Here is a 17,917-nt window from a genome sequence, read left to right as displayed (position 1 = left end):
GTGGGTTTCCTCCGGGTGCTCCCACAAGTCCTTAAAGATGTGCTTGTTAGGCGAATTGGGCATTCTGAATTCTCCCTCAGTGTACCCGAACAGGCGGCGATGGCAACTAGGGGATTTTCACAGTAACTTCATTGCAGTGTTAATGTAACAAATAAATAAATAAATAAATAAATAATGTTTATTGCCACAAGTAGACTTATATTAACACTGCAATAAGCCTACTTGTGACACTAGTAAAGATTATTATTATTACCCACAGTGCTACCCTCTCTTCAAACATCCTGTGCATCTTTACTGCTATTGACCAACCCTTCCCTCCCTCATCGAAGATCTCATACCTCAGCATCCCCTCTGTGTAGACCTACATCCATTCATTGCTTTCTACAGGACTCTCTATCTATACAACCTTTTTCTCACTGTTCCTATCCATCAGCTCTCTTCCACAATACTGTTATGGGCCAGGGTTTAGAGAACCCCAAAGTGTATCATGGAGTTCACCTGACCCACAACGTTTAATAGATTGTGGTATGGGGAGCGCACGGCCCATTCTACAGGTGTGGTAGAGCAGAAATGGAAAAGTATTTTTTAAAGCAAAACAATGTTTATTCTATGAACTCAAGTTAACCTTTTCAAAACGTACAGTGAACATCTTAGCAACCATTAATTCAAATACAACCCCCAAAGAGTATAACACTAAGTAATCCTTTAAGCTTTCCTTTTAACATCCAAAATACTTAAAACACGTTTTACCAGAAGCACATCAGGTTAAAGTCACTACTGTTATTAATTTTAAATCACCAGGATCGATTTACAGTTTTTAGATTACAGAGAGAGATTCATACACCTTCTGGCTGTGACTGCAGCTATCCAGCTCTGAAAACGAAACTAAAACACAGCCTGTAGCAAACAGCCTAAAACGAAAGTAAAAAGCTGACAGACAGCCCAGCTCCACCCACTCTCTGACATCACTGCAGTAATAAACACCCATTTCTTAAAGGTACCCTCACATGACAATACAATACTCCCACTCTTGATTCTCCCTCAACCAACCATCGCCACCCCAGTGTCCTCCCACCACCCCAGTGTCCTCCCACCACAAGATCACCCTCCCGCCATACCCCAGAATTTTACAACCGCCACTTCCATACTCCCAATGCAGGTCTCCCAGGGTTTGGAGCCCCTCTCCCTTGCCCGATCCAAGAAGCCCCCTACAGCAATACTCCCCAAGATCTCGCCACTCCTCTCATTCACCGTCATTCTCCCCGCTGGGTTTCCCTCCAACCACAGCGCAAAACCACGATGCTCCCCCCCCCCCCCCCCCCCCCCCCCCGGCCGGGTGAGTCCACTCTGGTGGGGAGAGAAGGACAAAAACATTGGCTGGGATTTTCAGGATCCTCCGCGTGGCGGTGGCTGCCAGATTATCCCATCCCATTGGATTCAGTCACCCTAATGTTTTAACCAGCGGACAGCAAGGTCCCACCTGAGAAAACGTGGGCAATGACACACTGGAGCAGCTGAAAGATCCTGGCGACACATTACCACTAATGCAAACTCTCCTTCAAAAGGTCACGCAGCATGGAACAGGTTAAGAAACAAAAGGACTTCAGCTATCATAACGTGACAATCTTATTAAACAGACCTCCAAACAACTTCGCTATCACTTATGTTCCGTTTTATCTACTTTTCTTTGTTTCTTTGGCAGGCCCCATTTCCACTAACACATCCGAAAGGAATTTGCCACACGTCACTTCTTCAAGAAGAGGCGGAACTTGCTAAACAAACGCTAACATTCTCACATCACTGTGCACAGCTTGTACTCGACCTAACACACAGCAGGCTGACCCTCGAAAGGTAGACGGCTGCAATTCATTTTCTTTTTGGGTAAAAACGGAGAGCATGGGTTAGACTGGATCAATGCAATCTCCGCCCTTTGGTCAGCTGGCAGACCTCAAGAGAGAGGAGCAGTAGAATGGGCAGTTAGAGTGGGGGAAGGAACGTTAGTAAGTCAATGGAAATGTGTAAAAACAGAGGGTACAAAGCAAGCTGTCGATTCATTAGCACCAAAGTCAAAAGATGTAAAAGAAATGAAGACTTGCATTTATGTAGCATAAGTTCATAAGAAATAGGAGCAGAATTAGGCCATTTGGCCCATCAAGTCTGCTCCACCATTCTATCCTGGCTGATCTCATCCTGGCCTTAACTCCACCATTCGCCATATTCCTGCCCGTTCGCCATAATCCTTCAACCCTTTACCAATTAAAAATCTGACTAACTCCTCCTTAAATTTACTCACTGTCCCCAGCATCCACCGCATTCTGGGGCAGCGAATTCCTCAGATTCACAACCCTTAAGGGCAGCACGGTGGCGCAGTGGTTAGCACTGCTGCCTCACGGCGCCAAGGACTCGGGTTCGGTCCCGTTCCCGGGTCACTGTCCGTGTGGAGTTTGCACATTATCCCCGTGTCTGCGTGTGCCTCACCCCCAGAACCCAAAAGGATGTGCAGGGTAGGTGAATTGGCCACGCCAAATTGCCCCTTAATTGGAAAAACAGAATTGGATACTCTAAATTTCTATTTTTAAAATTTTTTTAAATTCACATCCCTTCGGGAGAAGCAGTTTCTCCTCACCTCTGTTTTAAATTTGCTACCTCTTATCCTGAGACTGTGACCTCTCGATCTAGAATGCCCCGCTAGAGGGAGCATCCGCTCCACGTCTACTTTATCCATACGTTTTAGCATCCTGTAAACCTCAATTTGATCTCCCCTCAAATTTGATCTCTCCTCATTCTTCTAAACTGTTCAACCTCTCTCCATATGACAAACCCATCATCTGTGGAATCAACCTTCCACATATTCCACAACCTCAGAACATCCCAAAAAGATTTTGTAGCCAGTTGTCTGTAATTTGGAAACAATATGCGAAGGCCTCGGAGATGGCTCAATGGAGAGGCACTAAACAAATGGCAGTATTCGTTAAGGCGATCATTCTCATCGGTACTGCATCTGTGCAGAACTAGGTGAACTAACTGGTGAGATTCTTCATTCCCTGACTCCTGAACAGACACACTGTGCCGTGGCGTTACGTCTGTGGGGTGCAAGTATCTATTTAAGTCGGGCTCCAAAATAAAGACGCACTAAATACGTGTCACTTGATCTGACACAACAGTTAATTCCCGAGCTCTCTCTCTATGCCTCACACTTGGTGGATGGGGTTGGAGCATAAGGCGAAACTTCAGCCATCATTCGAGATCGAAAGCATTCAAACTATTGTTGATGAAACATTAGGGGGGGGGGGGGAATACTCACTGCCTTCTACCGTCAGTGCTCCCACATGACACTTTCTAGTAAATGTAATTTCCACATGTATAAATGTTTGCGGTCCTTGTTGCTAGGAAACTAAACATGACATTTATTGCCTTGTCTTACAGAGATAGAGGGCCAGCAAGCAGGAGTTAGACACAGCTCCCTCTGGCTGCACACGGACGGAAAAGAAACATTTCTGCATGGTTTGAAAGCTGTAAGTTTAAACAATATAGAAAACTGGAGCACTATTTTGAGACTGACCTCAACAGTGGAACAAAGGGCCATAGATACATCCAAACTGACAAAAGGCACATTTATTTATGTCAGGACAATTTTATTGCCATAAAGAACGGTCACCAACTGGAATAACTTCTGGTGGATCAGTGAAGAGTTTTTTTGGGGATAAATTTAGATTACACAATTCTTTTCCAATTAAGGGGCAATTGAGTGTGTCCAATCCATATACCCGACACTTTTTTTTGTGTTGTGGGGGTGAGCCCCACGCAGACACGGGGAGAATGGGCAAACTCCAGACGGGCAGTGACCCGGGGCCGGGATCGAACCCGGGTCCTCGGTGCCGTGAGGCAGCAGCGCTAACCAACGTGCCACCCCTGGTCAGTGGAGACTTTGAGCAGTCAGTCAGAGGATATGCTGATTTAGGAGAATGGGGATGCTATGGCATTTAGTGGACAATGCACCATTTTCAAACCTATTCCATTCAAATGACTGAATGAGAGAAACTGTGTTATTGTCCTTGGGCGCGATCTAATGGAAAGGTTTCTCAGTAACATTTCTAGCGGGAATTTCTGGGAGTTTCTCTCCGGCTCTGTCAGCGAGTTCTCCACCGCTATCTAACCACATTTTGTTACTTTTTTTCGGCCCTGGGGAGTTCCTCTCCAGGGTCGCCCACACTTAGGATTATTTTCACCACTAGGGAGCTGAGCTCACTGCCCAGACCGGTTCCTCAGGGATTGGGTCACCATTTCGAAAGGGTGCCCTGGTCTCTAAGTGGGCTTGATGCAAGGTGGATATGAAGGGGCCATCCCCACCCACGGGCAACGTCACCCCCCCCCCCCCCCCCCCCCACAGGTATTACCCCACACCCCCAAGTGATGGCATCCGCTATGGGGTTGCTGGGCCCCTCCCCATTTTCAGGCCCTTTTGCTTTCCGGAGGCCCCTTCATATCCACCTTGCATCCCACCCGACCTTGATACCCCCCTCTCTACCCTCTTTTCATGGGACTGGCTCCCCTCAGGCCCTGACCCGTGGCTGTGCCAACCTGCCAGTGCTCCCCAGACACCTTGGTAGTGCCGGGGTGGCACTGCCAAGGTGCCCACATTCCAGGGTGCCACCCTGCACTGTCCCTGACCACCCAGGGGGTCTCCGATGGCTTGGAAGACCCCCGGGTGCCATTTGTGTGAACCAGTCTTGAACGGCACCGGAATGGGGTCTCCCTGGGAGGCTGGTAGATGCCGGGAGGCGGATAGATTCGGGATCAGCACCCCTCAGGGGGTTTAAATCTAATTAGGCGTGCGCGGCTTGGCCTTGCCTGGCGGGCGGGATCCGGATTGTGATGTCTCGCGAGACCCGGGTAGATCCCACGAGGTGTGCTGGCTATCGGGAAGCCTGGAGGAGACCTCTCCCGCCTCCTACTGGCCGTGCCGCATGCTTGTTCGGGCACGATGTGGATAGCAGACCGTGCTCCTTGTTTTGGAATATGTGACAGCATTTTGGAGGTTGAGTTCCAGACGTTTTCTATTTTTCTGTGAGAACTATAAGTCAACGGTCTTGATTATATCACTCATGCTTTTACCTACAAGTCATTACGCATGATTTGTTGATACTTTTGCTTCATGTCCTGTCGAGCTAATTTATTTATTTATTTATTTTTTAATAAATTTAGAGAACCCAATTATTTTTTCCAATTAAGGGGCAATTTAGCGTGGCCAATCCACCTATCCTGCACATCTTTTGGGTTGTGGGGGTGAAACCCACGCAGACACGGGGAGAATGTGCAAACTCCTCACGGACAGTGACCCAGGGCCGGTATTCGAACCGGGTTTCTCAGCGCCGTAGGCAGCAATGCTAACCACTGCGCCGCCGTGCTGCCCGTCGAGCTAATTTATTGATGGTTTTCTGTATACCAGGCCCCATGTGGGACCATGCCTGAATGGCCAATCTTCACACGCAGGCATCGGCAACAAGTATTGGCAGAGGCATTCAACTACAGGAGGCATCAAGGATGTACTGAATCCTGTGTCAGCCATGCACTCCCCAACAAGAGTCAGTCATCGAATAATTACCATGGGGTGGGAAGTATCAGGTCAGGAACCTGCTGGCTTTCTTGGCTCAGTTACACAGAAACCGCAATCGCAGAGCACAGAATGAGGTGATTCGGCCCATCCTGCTTGTGGTGGAATAGAACAGTCCAGTTAGCCCCATTCCCCTCACCCAATCGCCATTGGTCAGCAAATGCTCCCGTTACAAACTTTAAAAATTCATTTACGGGATGTGGGCATCGCTGGCTAGGCCAGCATTTATTGTCCCATCCCTAATTGCTCCTTGAAAAGGTGGTGGTGAGCCATCTTTTGAACCGCTGCAGTCCAGGTGATGTTGGTACATCCATGGTGCTGTCAGGGAGGGTTCCAGGATTTCAACCAAGCAACAGCGAAGGAACGGTCGATATAATTCCAAGTCAGGATAGGGAGTGGCTCGGAGGGGAACTTCCAGGTGGTGGTGTTCCCAGGGTTCTGCTGCCCTTGTCGTTGTAGATGGTAAGGTACGGTAAAGTCGCCACAGGCCCAGATGACCATTGGCAGCTTTCATCTTTGAGAGAGGGGGGGGGGGTTGCTGACTGATGGTGATTTAACCCAAGGATCACCGCACCTCAGGCAAGGGGCAAGATTGAGAAGCCAGGGCCTGCATGAATAACTCGGCCGGTACGGGATGGTAGCTGTCGTGGGTTTGGAAGGTACTGTTGAAGGAGCCTTGGTGAGTTCCTGCGGTGAATCTTGAAGATGGTACACACGGTTGCCACTATGCGTCAGCGGTGGAGGGTGTGAATGCTTGCAGATGGCATGCCAATCAAACGGGGCTGTTTTGTCCTGGATGGTGTCGACCTTCTTGAGTCTTGTTAGGAGACGTACTCATCCAGGCAAGTGGAGAGTATTCCATCACACTCCTGACTTGTGCCTTGTAGATGGTGGGCAGGCTTTGGATGGTCAGGAGGTGAGTTACTCGCCGTAGGATTCCCAACCTCTGACCTGCTCTGGTAGCCGCAGTATTAATGTGGCTGGGTCCAGTTCAGTTTCCGGTCAATGGTAACTCCCAGGATGTTGATAAGTATCCAATTCTCTTGTGAAAGTTACCATTTGATTTGCTCCTACAGCCTTTTCAGACAGTACATTCCAGATCACTCTGTGAATAAAAATCTCCTCATCTGCCCTCTGATTCTTTAACCAGTTACTTTAAACCTGGTTCCTCTGGTTCCCCTCCTGGAAAGTCTTTCCCACTCAATTTCATCCAAACCCTTCACCAGTTTGAACAATTTTATTAATCTCATCTTTGATCTCCTGAAAAAATGTTTTAAAATGAGGTTATATCAAAATATACAACATTAAACCTCTTGGTGAGCAACTTTAAAAATAACTTCTATTTTTGTAACATTTACTAAGAGCCTCCCATGTGTAGAAGGCAGGACTAAAATTAAAGCAAAGTTGTTGGCATGAAGATAGCTTCAGAGTAACCAATTTGGGCTCCGTGTGTATACCAATCTATCACTATGTCTTATGTTTATGGTGATATCTGTTACCATATCCAATGTCCTAACACCTACTCCGAAGGTCACTTACTGTTTGGTTCTTCTCGAATCCAACAAAACAAAGTTGCTGAATCAGAACTAGTTTGTTAAGTTTGTTCAGACTGCAGGGCAAGATTTTTAAGAAGTATTTTTTAAATAAGTAATTCTTCCCCCCCCCCCCAAATTTCTCTCTGCCACTTGTGCGAGCGCTGACTTTAGCTGGTTCACTGTCCCAAGAGTGGCAATAGCCCAAGCCACCTGGGAGGGGACCATGGCCGGAAACAGGCTATTTGACTTTGGAGGGAATCGTGGCCGAGACTTGGCCCGCGTGTAATCAGCCAATCTTGGCTGGGGCTGCTGCCGTGAGCCTCTGATGCAAACCCTACCACAGACTTGGGGTTCCTCCTCCAATCTAAACACCTGCAAGCTTTACAGCAGGTTTGGCAGTGGCTACGTTAAGTGGCGAGTTCAAAGCTCATCGTGGGCAGTTTGACAAATGAATTTTTAAAAAAGGATGTCCTGTGGTCATTAAAGGCCCTGCATAAAATCTTTCTTCCTTATCCTAAAGGTTATTTGGCAATCTCCTCAAGTATTTAGATGAGCATTTGAAATGCTACTGCGCACAAGGCTACTGACCAGGTGCTGGGAAATGGGATTAGAATAGATAGGTCCTTGATGGCCAGCATCGATAGGATGGGCCAAAGGGCCCCTGACTGTGCTGGGAAACCCTTTGACTCACATACGTCTTTACTCAGACTTGCGCATCCCAATCCTGTCGTAATGTGGCGGGCTTATGAAATGGCGATTTGAATGCACTCGGTTTTACAAAAATATCCACGTTAAGACACATTAGAAAAAAAGGGTGTTTCCAAATCTCGGCGCTCACCTTCCCAAGGACAAATTAATTTCACTGCCTGCTCGTCTGATCTCCGTCTGCGGTGCAGCCTCGGCCTGTCGAAGTTCAGCTGCCACTTTCTCCGACTTGAGCAGGTTTTGCTCTGCCTCTTTCAGGGTGAGCAAGGTTAAGGCGAAAGCAGTGTGTGTGTGTGTGGAGGCACATCTATGCCCGAGGACATAGGAAACGGGAGCAAGAGTCGGCCATCCAGGCCCACTGAACCTGCACCGCCACTCAGCAAGACTCTGGCTGGTCATTTCAAACAACACCATTTTCTCGCCCTACTTCTCAAGATCCTGAAGCATCCAAAACCTTGGACAAATCCATGCGTCCAAAATACAGTTGGCTTGAGCCTCACAGAAGGACATGAGTGCATAATCAAGTCAATAGGGTTGTCAGGAGTGAAGTTACTCAGATGAAGCTTTGAGGGTTGTGCTCCCATCTGCCAATGGCTAATATTACTGTTGTGACCAGCGCTAGGATTTTAAGATGGGCCCCTTCAGTTGAAGATCCAAACATCTGGCTGGTGAGGAGCTCGCCATTACTTGCAGGAGCAAGAAGGAGCATCCTCCTTGCCGGCATCAGACCCCACCCCCACAATCGCCACGGCCAGGGCCCCCCTACCACTGAGGGAGACCCCGCTAAGGGGTTTCCAAATGCTCCACCCCTTGGCAGCGTCAACCTGCAAGTGCCAGGGGGGGGTTGTCAAGTCCCCGATCACCTGGGAGTGCTGATGTCCTCAGAGGCCTCCCCCCCCCCCCCCCCCCCCCCACCCCCTCAAAGGCGTGGTCAGCACATCTGGCCTGCAGTGGCGGAGACCAGCAGAGATTCCCACCGGCCTCCCGCTGCTCCAGCCGGTAAAGTTGGGGGAATCCAGCCTCAAACTGTCCCAGAATATTGAAACGCCGATCCGTCAGCTGGAGCTGCCCCCACCATGAGGCTCCCGGCCCCGTTTTCGAGGCTCTCCCCACTATGCTCCCAACATAGCGGCATTTGCGCCAGGCACAGCGCAGCTGGTGAATCACCCCGTTGAGCACAATCTCTGGACTATTATCACTGCAGCATGGAGACCATTTCTATTTGTTTTGATGGAACAGACCAGCAGTCAACACTGGGCAAAACGAAAGGCATCAATTTCAAATTTAGAACTCTCATTATCCACAAGGGGCTGGTTTAGCACAGGGCTAAATCACTGGCTTTTAAAGCAGACCCAGGCAGGCCAGCAGCACGGTTCAATTCCTGTACCAGCCTCCCCGAACAGGCGCCGGAATGTGGCGACTAGGGGCTTTTCACAGTAACTTCATTGAAGCCTACTCGTGACAATAAGCGATTTTCATTTCATTTTTCATTACATTTCATTTCAATTGGCTATGCTTTTGCAGACTGAAGCTTCTTCCATCAAATGCTGGTTGTATATCTTTGCAAATTACAATCAGTACTGAAAAAGGATATTTCTGAAGTCCCATCAGTGCTTTTCCCAGTGTGAGGAACATGGTCATCAAACATCCAAGGATATTCTTCCTCTCCTCCTCGGAAACTGGATGCTGAGTATTGGCGTACATGATCTCTTTGGCCTTTTCGCAGTGTTGCTTCGCTTGCAGGGTCTGTCCTGTGGGAGCAGTGAGAGAATTATTGTGCAACCTTTGCTCACTATTGCAGTTTATTACCAGGCACGATAATCTTGCTGCTTTCTGCTTGATCCATGAGAATTTAAAAAGTCAATTTTGCGTTCACCCACCTCCCCGTTCCCAATTTCCACAGAATCGTAGAATCCCTACAGTGCAGGAGGAGGCCATTCGGCCCATCGAGTCTGCACCGACCCTCTGCCAGAGCACTCCACCCGAGCCCACTTTCCCATCCTACCCCAATAACCCCTTAACCTAACCTGCACAAACCCTGGACATTAAGGGGCAATTTAGCCTGGCCAATCGAAAAATGAAATGAAATGAAAATCGCTTGTCACTAGTAGGCTTCAATGAAGTTACTGTGAAAAGCCCCTAGTCGCCACATTCCGGCACCTGTTCGGGGAGGCTGTTACGGGAATCGAACCGTGCTGCTGGCCTGCTTGGTCTGCTTCCAAAGCCAGTGATTTAGCCCTGTGCTAAACAGCCCCAGTTTAGCCACCTAACCTGTACACCTTTGGACTGTGGGAGGAAACCGGAGCACCCGGAGGAAACCCACGCAGACACGGGGAGAACGTGCAAACTCCGCACAGACAGTGATCCAGCGGGGAAATCGAACCTGGGACCCTGGAGCTGTGAGGCAGCAGTGCTAACCACTGTGCTGCCCCCATCTTCCTTCCTCCTCTCTCACTGGGACACGTCAGCAGCAAGTCAAGTGGTTTTTTTGCAAGTTTTCATTCCTCCTGCGTACGCGCGGTGAGACAGTGAGTGCCCCGCATGCTATTCGACCGTGGCGAGCGTCGCAACAGGCCGCACACACATTTTCTGGGGAAGCCGCGAGGTCGCTTCAGCCGCTTCCTTCAGTGGACTTACCCCACGCTAATGCTGTCGCCCAGCCAGGTCAGCTGGCTCAGCACAGGCCTGGAACTGAGCTGGAAACCTCGTACACTATTCAGTTACACACTCGGCTAACAAACCCATGTGAGACTCATTACTCAAATTGCCAGCGTGATTGACGGCATAAAGGAGGATCAGCGATGCGCAATGTGGACTTGTGCACACAAAAGGGGCCGAATACCCCAGCATTTATTTTTCAATCCTATGTAAAAGGACCTTCCCCCACACCCAACAAAGAACCGTTTTCCATGTGTAAGTCTCCAACGTGGAATGAAATGAAATGAAAATTGCTTATTGTCACACGTAGGCTTCAAATGAAGTTACTGTGAAAAGCCCCTAGTCGCCACATTCCGGTGCCTGTTCGGGGAGGCCGGTACGGTAATTATTATCCAGGGATCTGGATCTGTAATGATTTTATTACCTGCAAATGCTCGCATTCCAAGCATTGTCCAGCATCTCTGACTTTGTCTATATAAATGTTTCTGGAACATACCTCACCATTCACCCGAGGAAGGAGCTGCGCTCCGAAAGCTCGTGTTTGAATCAAACCTGTTGGACTTTAACCTGGTGTTGTAAGACTTCTTACTGTGCTCACCCCAGTCCAACGCCGGCATCTCCACATCCTGATCTGATAGATGAAAGCTGCCAGGCTGGGCTGGATAAGGTCCAGTGAGATGCCAGCAACAGTTTGTCTTTAGCTCACTCAGCTAAATCACTGGCTTTTAAAGCAGACCCAGGCAGGCCAGCAGCACGGTTCGATTCCCGTACCAGCCTCCCCAGACAGGCGCCGGAATGTGGCGTCTAGGGGCTTTTCACAGTAACTTCATTGAAGCCTACTCGTGACAATAAGCGATTTTCATTTTCATTTCTTGCAATTCCTCTCCCCCTGCTGTCCATCAGAAAACCTGCAGGAGGCCACATCAGAGGTCTCCCAAATATTATCGGCATCACGTTTTATAGTTAGACGTCGGGCTGCACGTGATTAGGATGAGGAAGCAACGATTTATTTTTGCAAAATAATACAGGGACAAGGGAAGAAGCCAGGCGGGATTTTACGCCGACCCCACCCCCGTGGCGTGCCTTTGTGGCTAAGGGAGGACGCCCCCCAGAGGCCGGCAGTGGGACTGGCAGATCCCTCCAGCGGGAATGGCTGGAAAATCCTGCCCACCATGTTTATAGAAGTGGTTTCTGGGCGGCACGGTGGCGCAGTGGGTTAGCCCTGCTGCCTCACGGCGCCAAGGACCCGGGTTCGATCCCGACGCCAGGTCACCGTCCGCGTGGAGTTTGCACATTCTCCCCGTGTCTGCGTGGGTTTCACCCCCACAACCCAAAGATGTGCAGGGTAGGTGGATGGGCCACACTGAATTGCCCCTTAATTGGAAAATAAATAATTGGGTACTCTAATTTAAAAGAAAATAAGTGGTTTAATTTCCCCACACAGAACATTTAACATTGAGTCGTGTTGGGGTGTCATTACTCAGTCACTCACCTACACCTGTGAATCCTTTGTGACCTTTCAATGTTTTAGTGGACTATTCAATCTTGGGAGGGGAACACTATTTAGCCTTCTCTTACTCTCATAGACAACATAAACACACAAACGCTCTCACAAAAGTAGGAATAACTGTGATTGCCATTCACTCACCTTTACATGCAGTGCTGAATCTTAGAGAGTGAGGTAATAGAACATAGAACAAACTCCGCACAGACAGTGACCCAGTGGGTAATCGAACCTGGGACCCTGGCGCTGTGAAGTCACAGTGCTATCCACTTGTGCTACCGTGCTACCCACAATCTTGCACACAGACTAATGCGTAATGCGCAGTCTTCTAGAATCAGCTAACCCCTCCAGGGCAGAAGGAAGCCATTCAGCCCATCGAGCTTGCACTGACCCTCTGAAAGAGCACTCCACCCAAACCCACTTTGCCACCCTGTCCCAATAACCACGGAACCTAACCTACACCTCCCTGGACACTTAAGCGGCAACTTAGCACGGCCAATCCACCTGACCTCCACATCTTTGGACGTGGGAGGAAAACAAGGCCGGGATTGAACTCGGCTCCCTGGCTCTGTGAGGCAGTAGTGCTAACCACTGTGCCACCATGCCAGCCACCTTGTCCACTCTTATGAAGTATAATCTGTGCTCTCTGGTGGTAAATTGCCAATAAACACTAACATGACTTTCACGGGTCAGAAGAATTGAAGGCAGCCTTACGGTCTTGGGGGAAGCAATGGGTCACTGAAAGAAAGATTTGCATTTATAGTGTCTTTCACAACACTTCAAAAGTGCTACACTTGGGCGTGCTGCGGTTGTGAAAGCACAATGTAAGGCAACATTGTCTTCTGTTTCTAGATATACAGCTACGGAGTTGAAGAGGATTTTCCGAGAAGTCCCTAGTCCTTCACCTACCTTTGATTTCCAGGTAGCCTTCCGCCAGGTTGACATGTGCCTGTGCCATCTTCCAGTGCGGGTCCCCAAAACTGATCCTCGCCAGCGCCACACAGCGCATCAGTTCCTGCAGTGTCGGAGCACCCTACGGCGAAGGAAATACCACAAACTCAGGCCATGAGCAGATGGAAAATGCCCCCCCAAAAAAATGACACAAGTCCGCTTCACCGTTTCAGAGGAGAGAACGTCACGGCAGAGAACGTGACTGCAGCATTGCGAGTGCAGGCCGATTAAACAACTGGTTTATTGGGAAAACCATCATGGCGGCAGATGGGAAAAGATGATGAAGATGCAAATAAAAGAAGTCATCGTGATTCATGATGTGGAGATGGCGGCGGTGGACTGGGGTGGGCACAGTAAGAAGTCTTACAACACTAGTGAGTCACCTGAGGAAGGAGCAGGGCTCCGAAAGCTAGTGATTCCAAACAAACCTGTTGGACTTTAACCTGGTGTTGTAAGACTTCTTACTGTTATCATAATTCATAACATAGTTATAGACAATCATTAAAATAAAACTGCACAATTATCAACACTCAAGTGCACAAATAATTACGATGGCGGTCTTTTTAATTTACGGAATAAAAATGAAAGGTCTAATTTACTCTGCATTTTATATTAAAGTGTATAAATCACGATGAGTTCATTTGAGTGCACAATAATGAAAGACTCGCAATTGTATAGCATCATTCACAACCTCAGGACACTTCAAAGCAGGTTATAGCCAATCCATTATTTTTCAAAGTGTAGTCACTTAAAAACATTTAAAAAAAGAGTACCCAATTCATTTTTTCCAATTAAGGGTCAATTTAGCGTGGCCAATCCGCCTAACCTGCACATCTTTGGGTTGTGGGGGTGAAACCCACGCAGACACCGGGAGAATGTGCAAACTCCACACGGACAGTGACCCAGAGCCGGGATCGAACCTGGGACCTCGGCACCGTGAGGCTGCAGTGCTAACCGCTGCGCCGCCGTGCTGCCCAAGGTGTAGTCACTGTTGCAGGTGATCTTGTGGTGCAGGGCGGCACGTCCTTTCAACAAAGAACAAAACACCGCAGGAACAGGCCCTTCGGCCCTCCAACCCTGCACCGGCCATGATACCACCCTTGGCCAAAACCCTCAGCACTTCCTAGTGCCGTATAACCATGGGTTCAAGCCCTGGGTTCAAATCCCTTTTCAGGACTTGATGGCCATGAAGGCGTGTTCATAACATGGCCAGACAGGTCGATAATCAGCCTCTAAATCCTCCCAATACGCCTGACGGCAGGCAATGAGAGCAGGGGTTTCACGCTAGCCATACTGCAGAAGGCAACGGTAAACCACAGCGATACTTTGTCCAGTATAACCGTGGACCAATCCAGTGGAAGTTCATGGTTATCAATTCCCCTCTGTGGGCCTGGAGGAGGAGTCATTATTGCAATGTAGGAAACATAATATTATAATAATAACACACAATAACGTGGGCTCAGCAGAGCAGCACGGTGGTGCAGTTAGCACTGCTGCCTCGTGGGGCCGACGACCAGGTTTCGATCCTGCCCTGGGTCACTGCCTGTGTGGAGTTTGCACATTCTCCCCGTGTCTCCATGGGTCTCACCCCCACAACCCAAAGATGTGCAGGGTAGGTGGATTGGCCACGCTAAATTGCCCCTTAATTGGGAAAAAAAAAATTGGGTACTGTAAACTTTAGTAAAACGTGAGTTCTGAAACCGCTCACAGGCAACAGTGATGATGACCAGATAGAGTGAGGTTTGAGGGATATATATCGGCAGGATACTGAGGGAGAACTCCCCAGCGCTCCCCACAACCCATTCTGTGCAACAATGGGATCTTTTACATTCTCCTCAGAGAGCAGAGGAGGCTTCGGTTTGTTACCTTATCGGAAAGACTACACCACAGATAGCGCAGCACCAGAGTGCAGTGTGAGCCTGGATACTGTGCTCAAGTCTCCAGAGTGGGGTACAGTCTCTCACTGATGAGATTGCTACCCATTGAGCTCACAGCTGTAACTCAGGGTGGTGGTAATGATCATTGTTTGTTGGTCTCTTAATTTTACACACATTTTTTCCCTTTGGCGAATAGTGTTGGGAAAATATTACTGATGCAATTAAGGTGAAACGTTTGGGGAAGATAAGCCCTCTGGTTATCAACCCGCTGGACTGGGTCACCACACTCCTTCCGGGGTCTGGTGTGGGGCTTGAAGCTAGAGCACCTCACAGTTTCATCAGTGTGCAGTAAGCCGATTGAATCCCTTGCCTCTGAAAGGCAGGCATGGATTAACCACAACTGTTACAACGCAGGCCATTCGATCCATTGTGTGTGCACCGTCTCCCCAAATGAGCAATTTGCTGAGAGCAATCGTCATACCTTCCTCCTGCAGATTCTTCCTCTTCAGGCAACAATTTAATTGCCTTTTGAATGCCTCGCTCGGCCCTGCCTCCGCTGTCCTATCAGGCAGCGCCTTCCAGCTCCCAATCACTGACTGTGAGATAAACCTTTTCCTCGAGTCAACATTCCTTCATGTGCCAATCATCTTAAATCTGTGCCCTCTCATTAATGATTCTTTCCCGAGTGGGAACAGGCCTTCCCAACCCATTCTGTCGAGGTACCTCAGCATTTGAACAGCTAAATTACCCTCCCGATTGTTGCGTCACTCCCTCAACGCATCCTTTGATTCATTGTTAAGACCATAAGACATAGGAGTGGAAGTAAGGCCATTCGGCCCATCGAGTCCACTCCACCATTCAATCATGGTTGATTTCAACTCCATTTACCCGCTCTCTCCCCATAGCCCTTAATTCCTCGAGAAATCAAGAATTTATCAATTTCTGTCTTAAAGACACTCAATGTCCCGGCCTCCACCGCCCTCTGTGGCAATGAATTCCACAGACCTACCACTCTCTGGCTGAAGAAATTTCTCCTCATCTCTGTTCTAAAGTGACTCCCTTTTATCCTAAGGCTGTGCCCCCGCGTCCTAGTCTCCCCTGCTAATGGAAACAACTTCCCTACGTCCATCCTATCCAAGCCATTCATTATCTTGTACGTTTCTATTAGATCTCCCCTCAACCTCCTAAACTCCAATGAATATAATCCCACGATCCTCAGACGTTCATCGTATGTTAGGCCTACCATTCCTGGGATCATCCGTGTGAATCTCCGCTGGACCCGCTCCAGTGCCAGTATGTCCTTCCTGAGGTATGGGGCCCAAAATTGCTCACAGTATTCTAAATGGGGCCTAACTAGTGCTTTATAAAGCCTCAGAAGTACATCCCTGCTCAGGTATCCATCCAGTTTCACCTTAAAAGTATCAGTAATATTTTCCTCAACTACTCCCTGTGGTAGAGACTTCTACGTTCTCGCCACTCTCGGAGAAAGAACGTTTCTCCTGAATTCCTTATTGGATTTATTAGGGACTTACTTATACTTATGGACTCTAGCGTTGATCTGCCTAACCCACCCCCCTACCCCACCCATCCCACACACAAAACACAACAACCCCAACAAGTGGAAACATCTTCTCTATGGCTATTCTATCAAACACCTTCATAATTTTTTTTAAAAAAATTGTTCATGGGACGTGGATATCGCAGGCTGGGCCAGCATTCATTGCCCATCCCTTGAAGGGACACTTAAAAGTCAACCACACATTAGTCCGGGTTCGATCCTGGCCCCGGGTCACTATCCGTGTGGAGTGTCTGCGTGGGTTTCACGTGGATTGGCCACGTGAAATTTCCCCTTAATTGGGGGAAAAAAACATAGTTGGGCACTCTAAATTTATTTTAAAAAAAACACACATTGGTGTGGGTCTGGAGTCACATGTGGGCCAGGCCAGGTAAGGATGGCAGATTTTGTTCCCTAAAGGACATTAGTGAATCAGATGGGTTTATACAACAATCGACAATGGTTTCATAGACTTTTTAAATTGCAGATTTCTATTTAATTCAAATTTCACCATCTGCAGTGGTGGGATTTGAACCTGGGACCCCAGATCATTACTCTGGGTCTGTGGTTTACTAGTCCAGTGATAATACCACTATGCCACCATCTCCCCTGTAATTACCTCCATTATTAGATTGCCCCCCACCCTTCTCTTTTCTAGAGAATAAGAGTCCCTGCCTTTCCTGATAGCTTTAAGATCTTAGTTTGGGTATCAGCTTTGCAAATCCCCTTTTTGCACCTTCTCCAGTGCCTTTTTGCAACATGGCGATGGCATCCGGTGATATTTCAGCTCATCTTAAACTCTACCTCTCGGCTGGCAGTGTGCGCCCTTGCCCTCTGTTCCGCTTGTGCCAGCTTCTCCTCTGGCAGAGCCATGATTGCTGCTTCCTCCGTGTCATTTCTGTGTTTCTGCCTGTTCCGCACACTTCCCGTGAGCGACCCAGCTCCCCCTGAACTCCTGCCGGTGGTGTCACCAAATCTGGATGGGGAGGAATGAAAATTTGAATCACGATGCTGCAAATTTACACCCGCAGAGCCCTGAAGCTCAGGGGGAATCACGGCTGAAATCACTGCCCAGGTCAGCATTGATTTTCCTTCTCAGACGAAGGAAAAGGCTGGCATTTATATACGGAGTCTTTCACATTTTCAGGAGCACTTCACAGCTGAGGAGGTGCTCTGAAATGGGATCACTGCTGTAACGTGGGGAACACATATCAGCTGGCACAAAGCAGTGCTACGAATATTTAACAGGACACCGGGGAGAACTCTCCTCCTCTTCTTCAAACAATACCACGGGATTGTTTTCATCCACCCAAGTGGGTTGACAGGAGGCCTCAATTTAACATCACTATCTGCAAGACAGCCCCTTCGACAGTGCTGCACTCCCTCAGCACTGCCACTGCAGAGTCGGCCAAGGGTATGGAAGAAAAAGCGAACTGCGACAAGATGAAATCCCAGTTAAGCTGCTTATTTTTGAGAAGACTGGGAGAGCTCCCTCCTCATTCCATCGTGCCATGGGAT

The 17,917-nt window shown here is 48.6% G+C and overlaps 1 protein-coding gene across 4 annotated transcripts in view; it reads right to left on the bottom strand.

Moving 5' to 3' along the window:
- The window catches only part of ttc23 (tetratricopeptide repeat domain 23), a 45,468-nt gene that overhangs the window by 25,931 nt on the left and 1,620 nt on the right, over positions 1-17,917 (bottom strand). For 3 of the 4 annotated variants that reach the window (XM_038784396.1, XM_038784397.1, XM_038784398.1), the window contains exons 2-5: positions 17,204-17,375; positions 12,926-13,049; positions 9,449-9,605; positions 7,988-8,113 (exon numbers count right to left, since the gene is read on the bottom strand). In XM_038784396.1, the coding sequence (XP_038640324.1) occupies positions 7,988-8,113; positions 9,449-9,605; positions 12,926-13,049; positions 17,204-17,375 (579 nt within the window). The remainder of the gene's footprint in view (positions 1-7,987; positions 8,114-9,448; positions 9,606-12,925; positions 13,050-17,203; positions 17,376-17,917) is intronic. The other variant, XM_038784399.1, reaches the window with a different exon arrangement.

This window comes from Scyliorhinus canicula, chromosome 24 (genome assembly GCF_902713615.1).
Source record: "Scyliorhinus canicula chromosome 24, sScyCan1.1, whole genome shotgun sequence".
NCBI lineage: Eukaryota > Metazoa > Chordata > Chondrichthyes > Carcharhiniformes > Scyliorhinidae > Scyliorhinus > Scyliorhinus canicula.
Note: the sequence above shows the minus strand (reverse complement) of the source record. Positions and strands in the feature narration are given on the sequence as shown.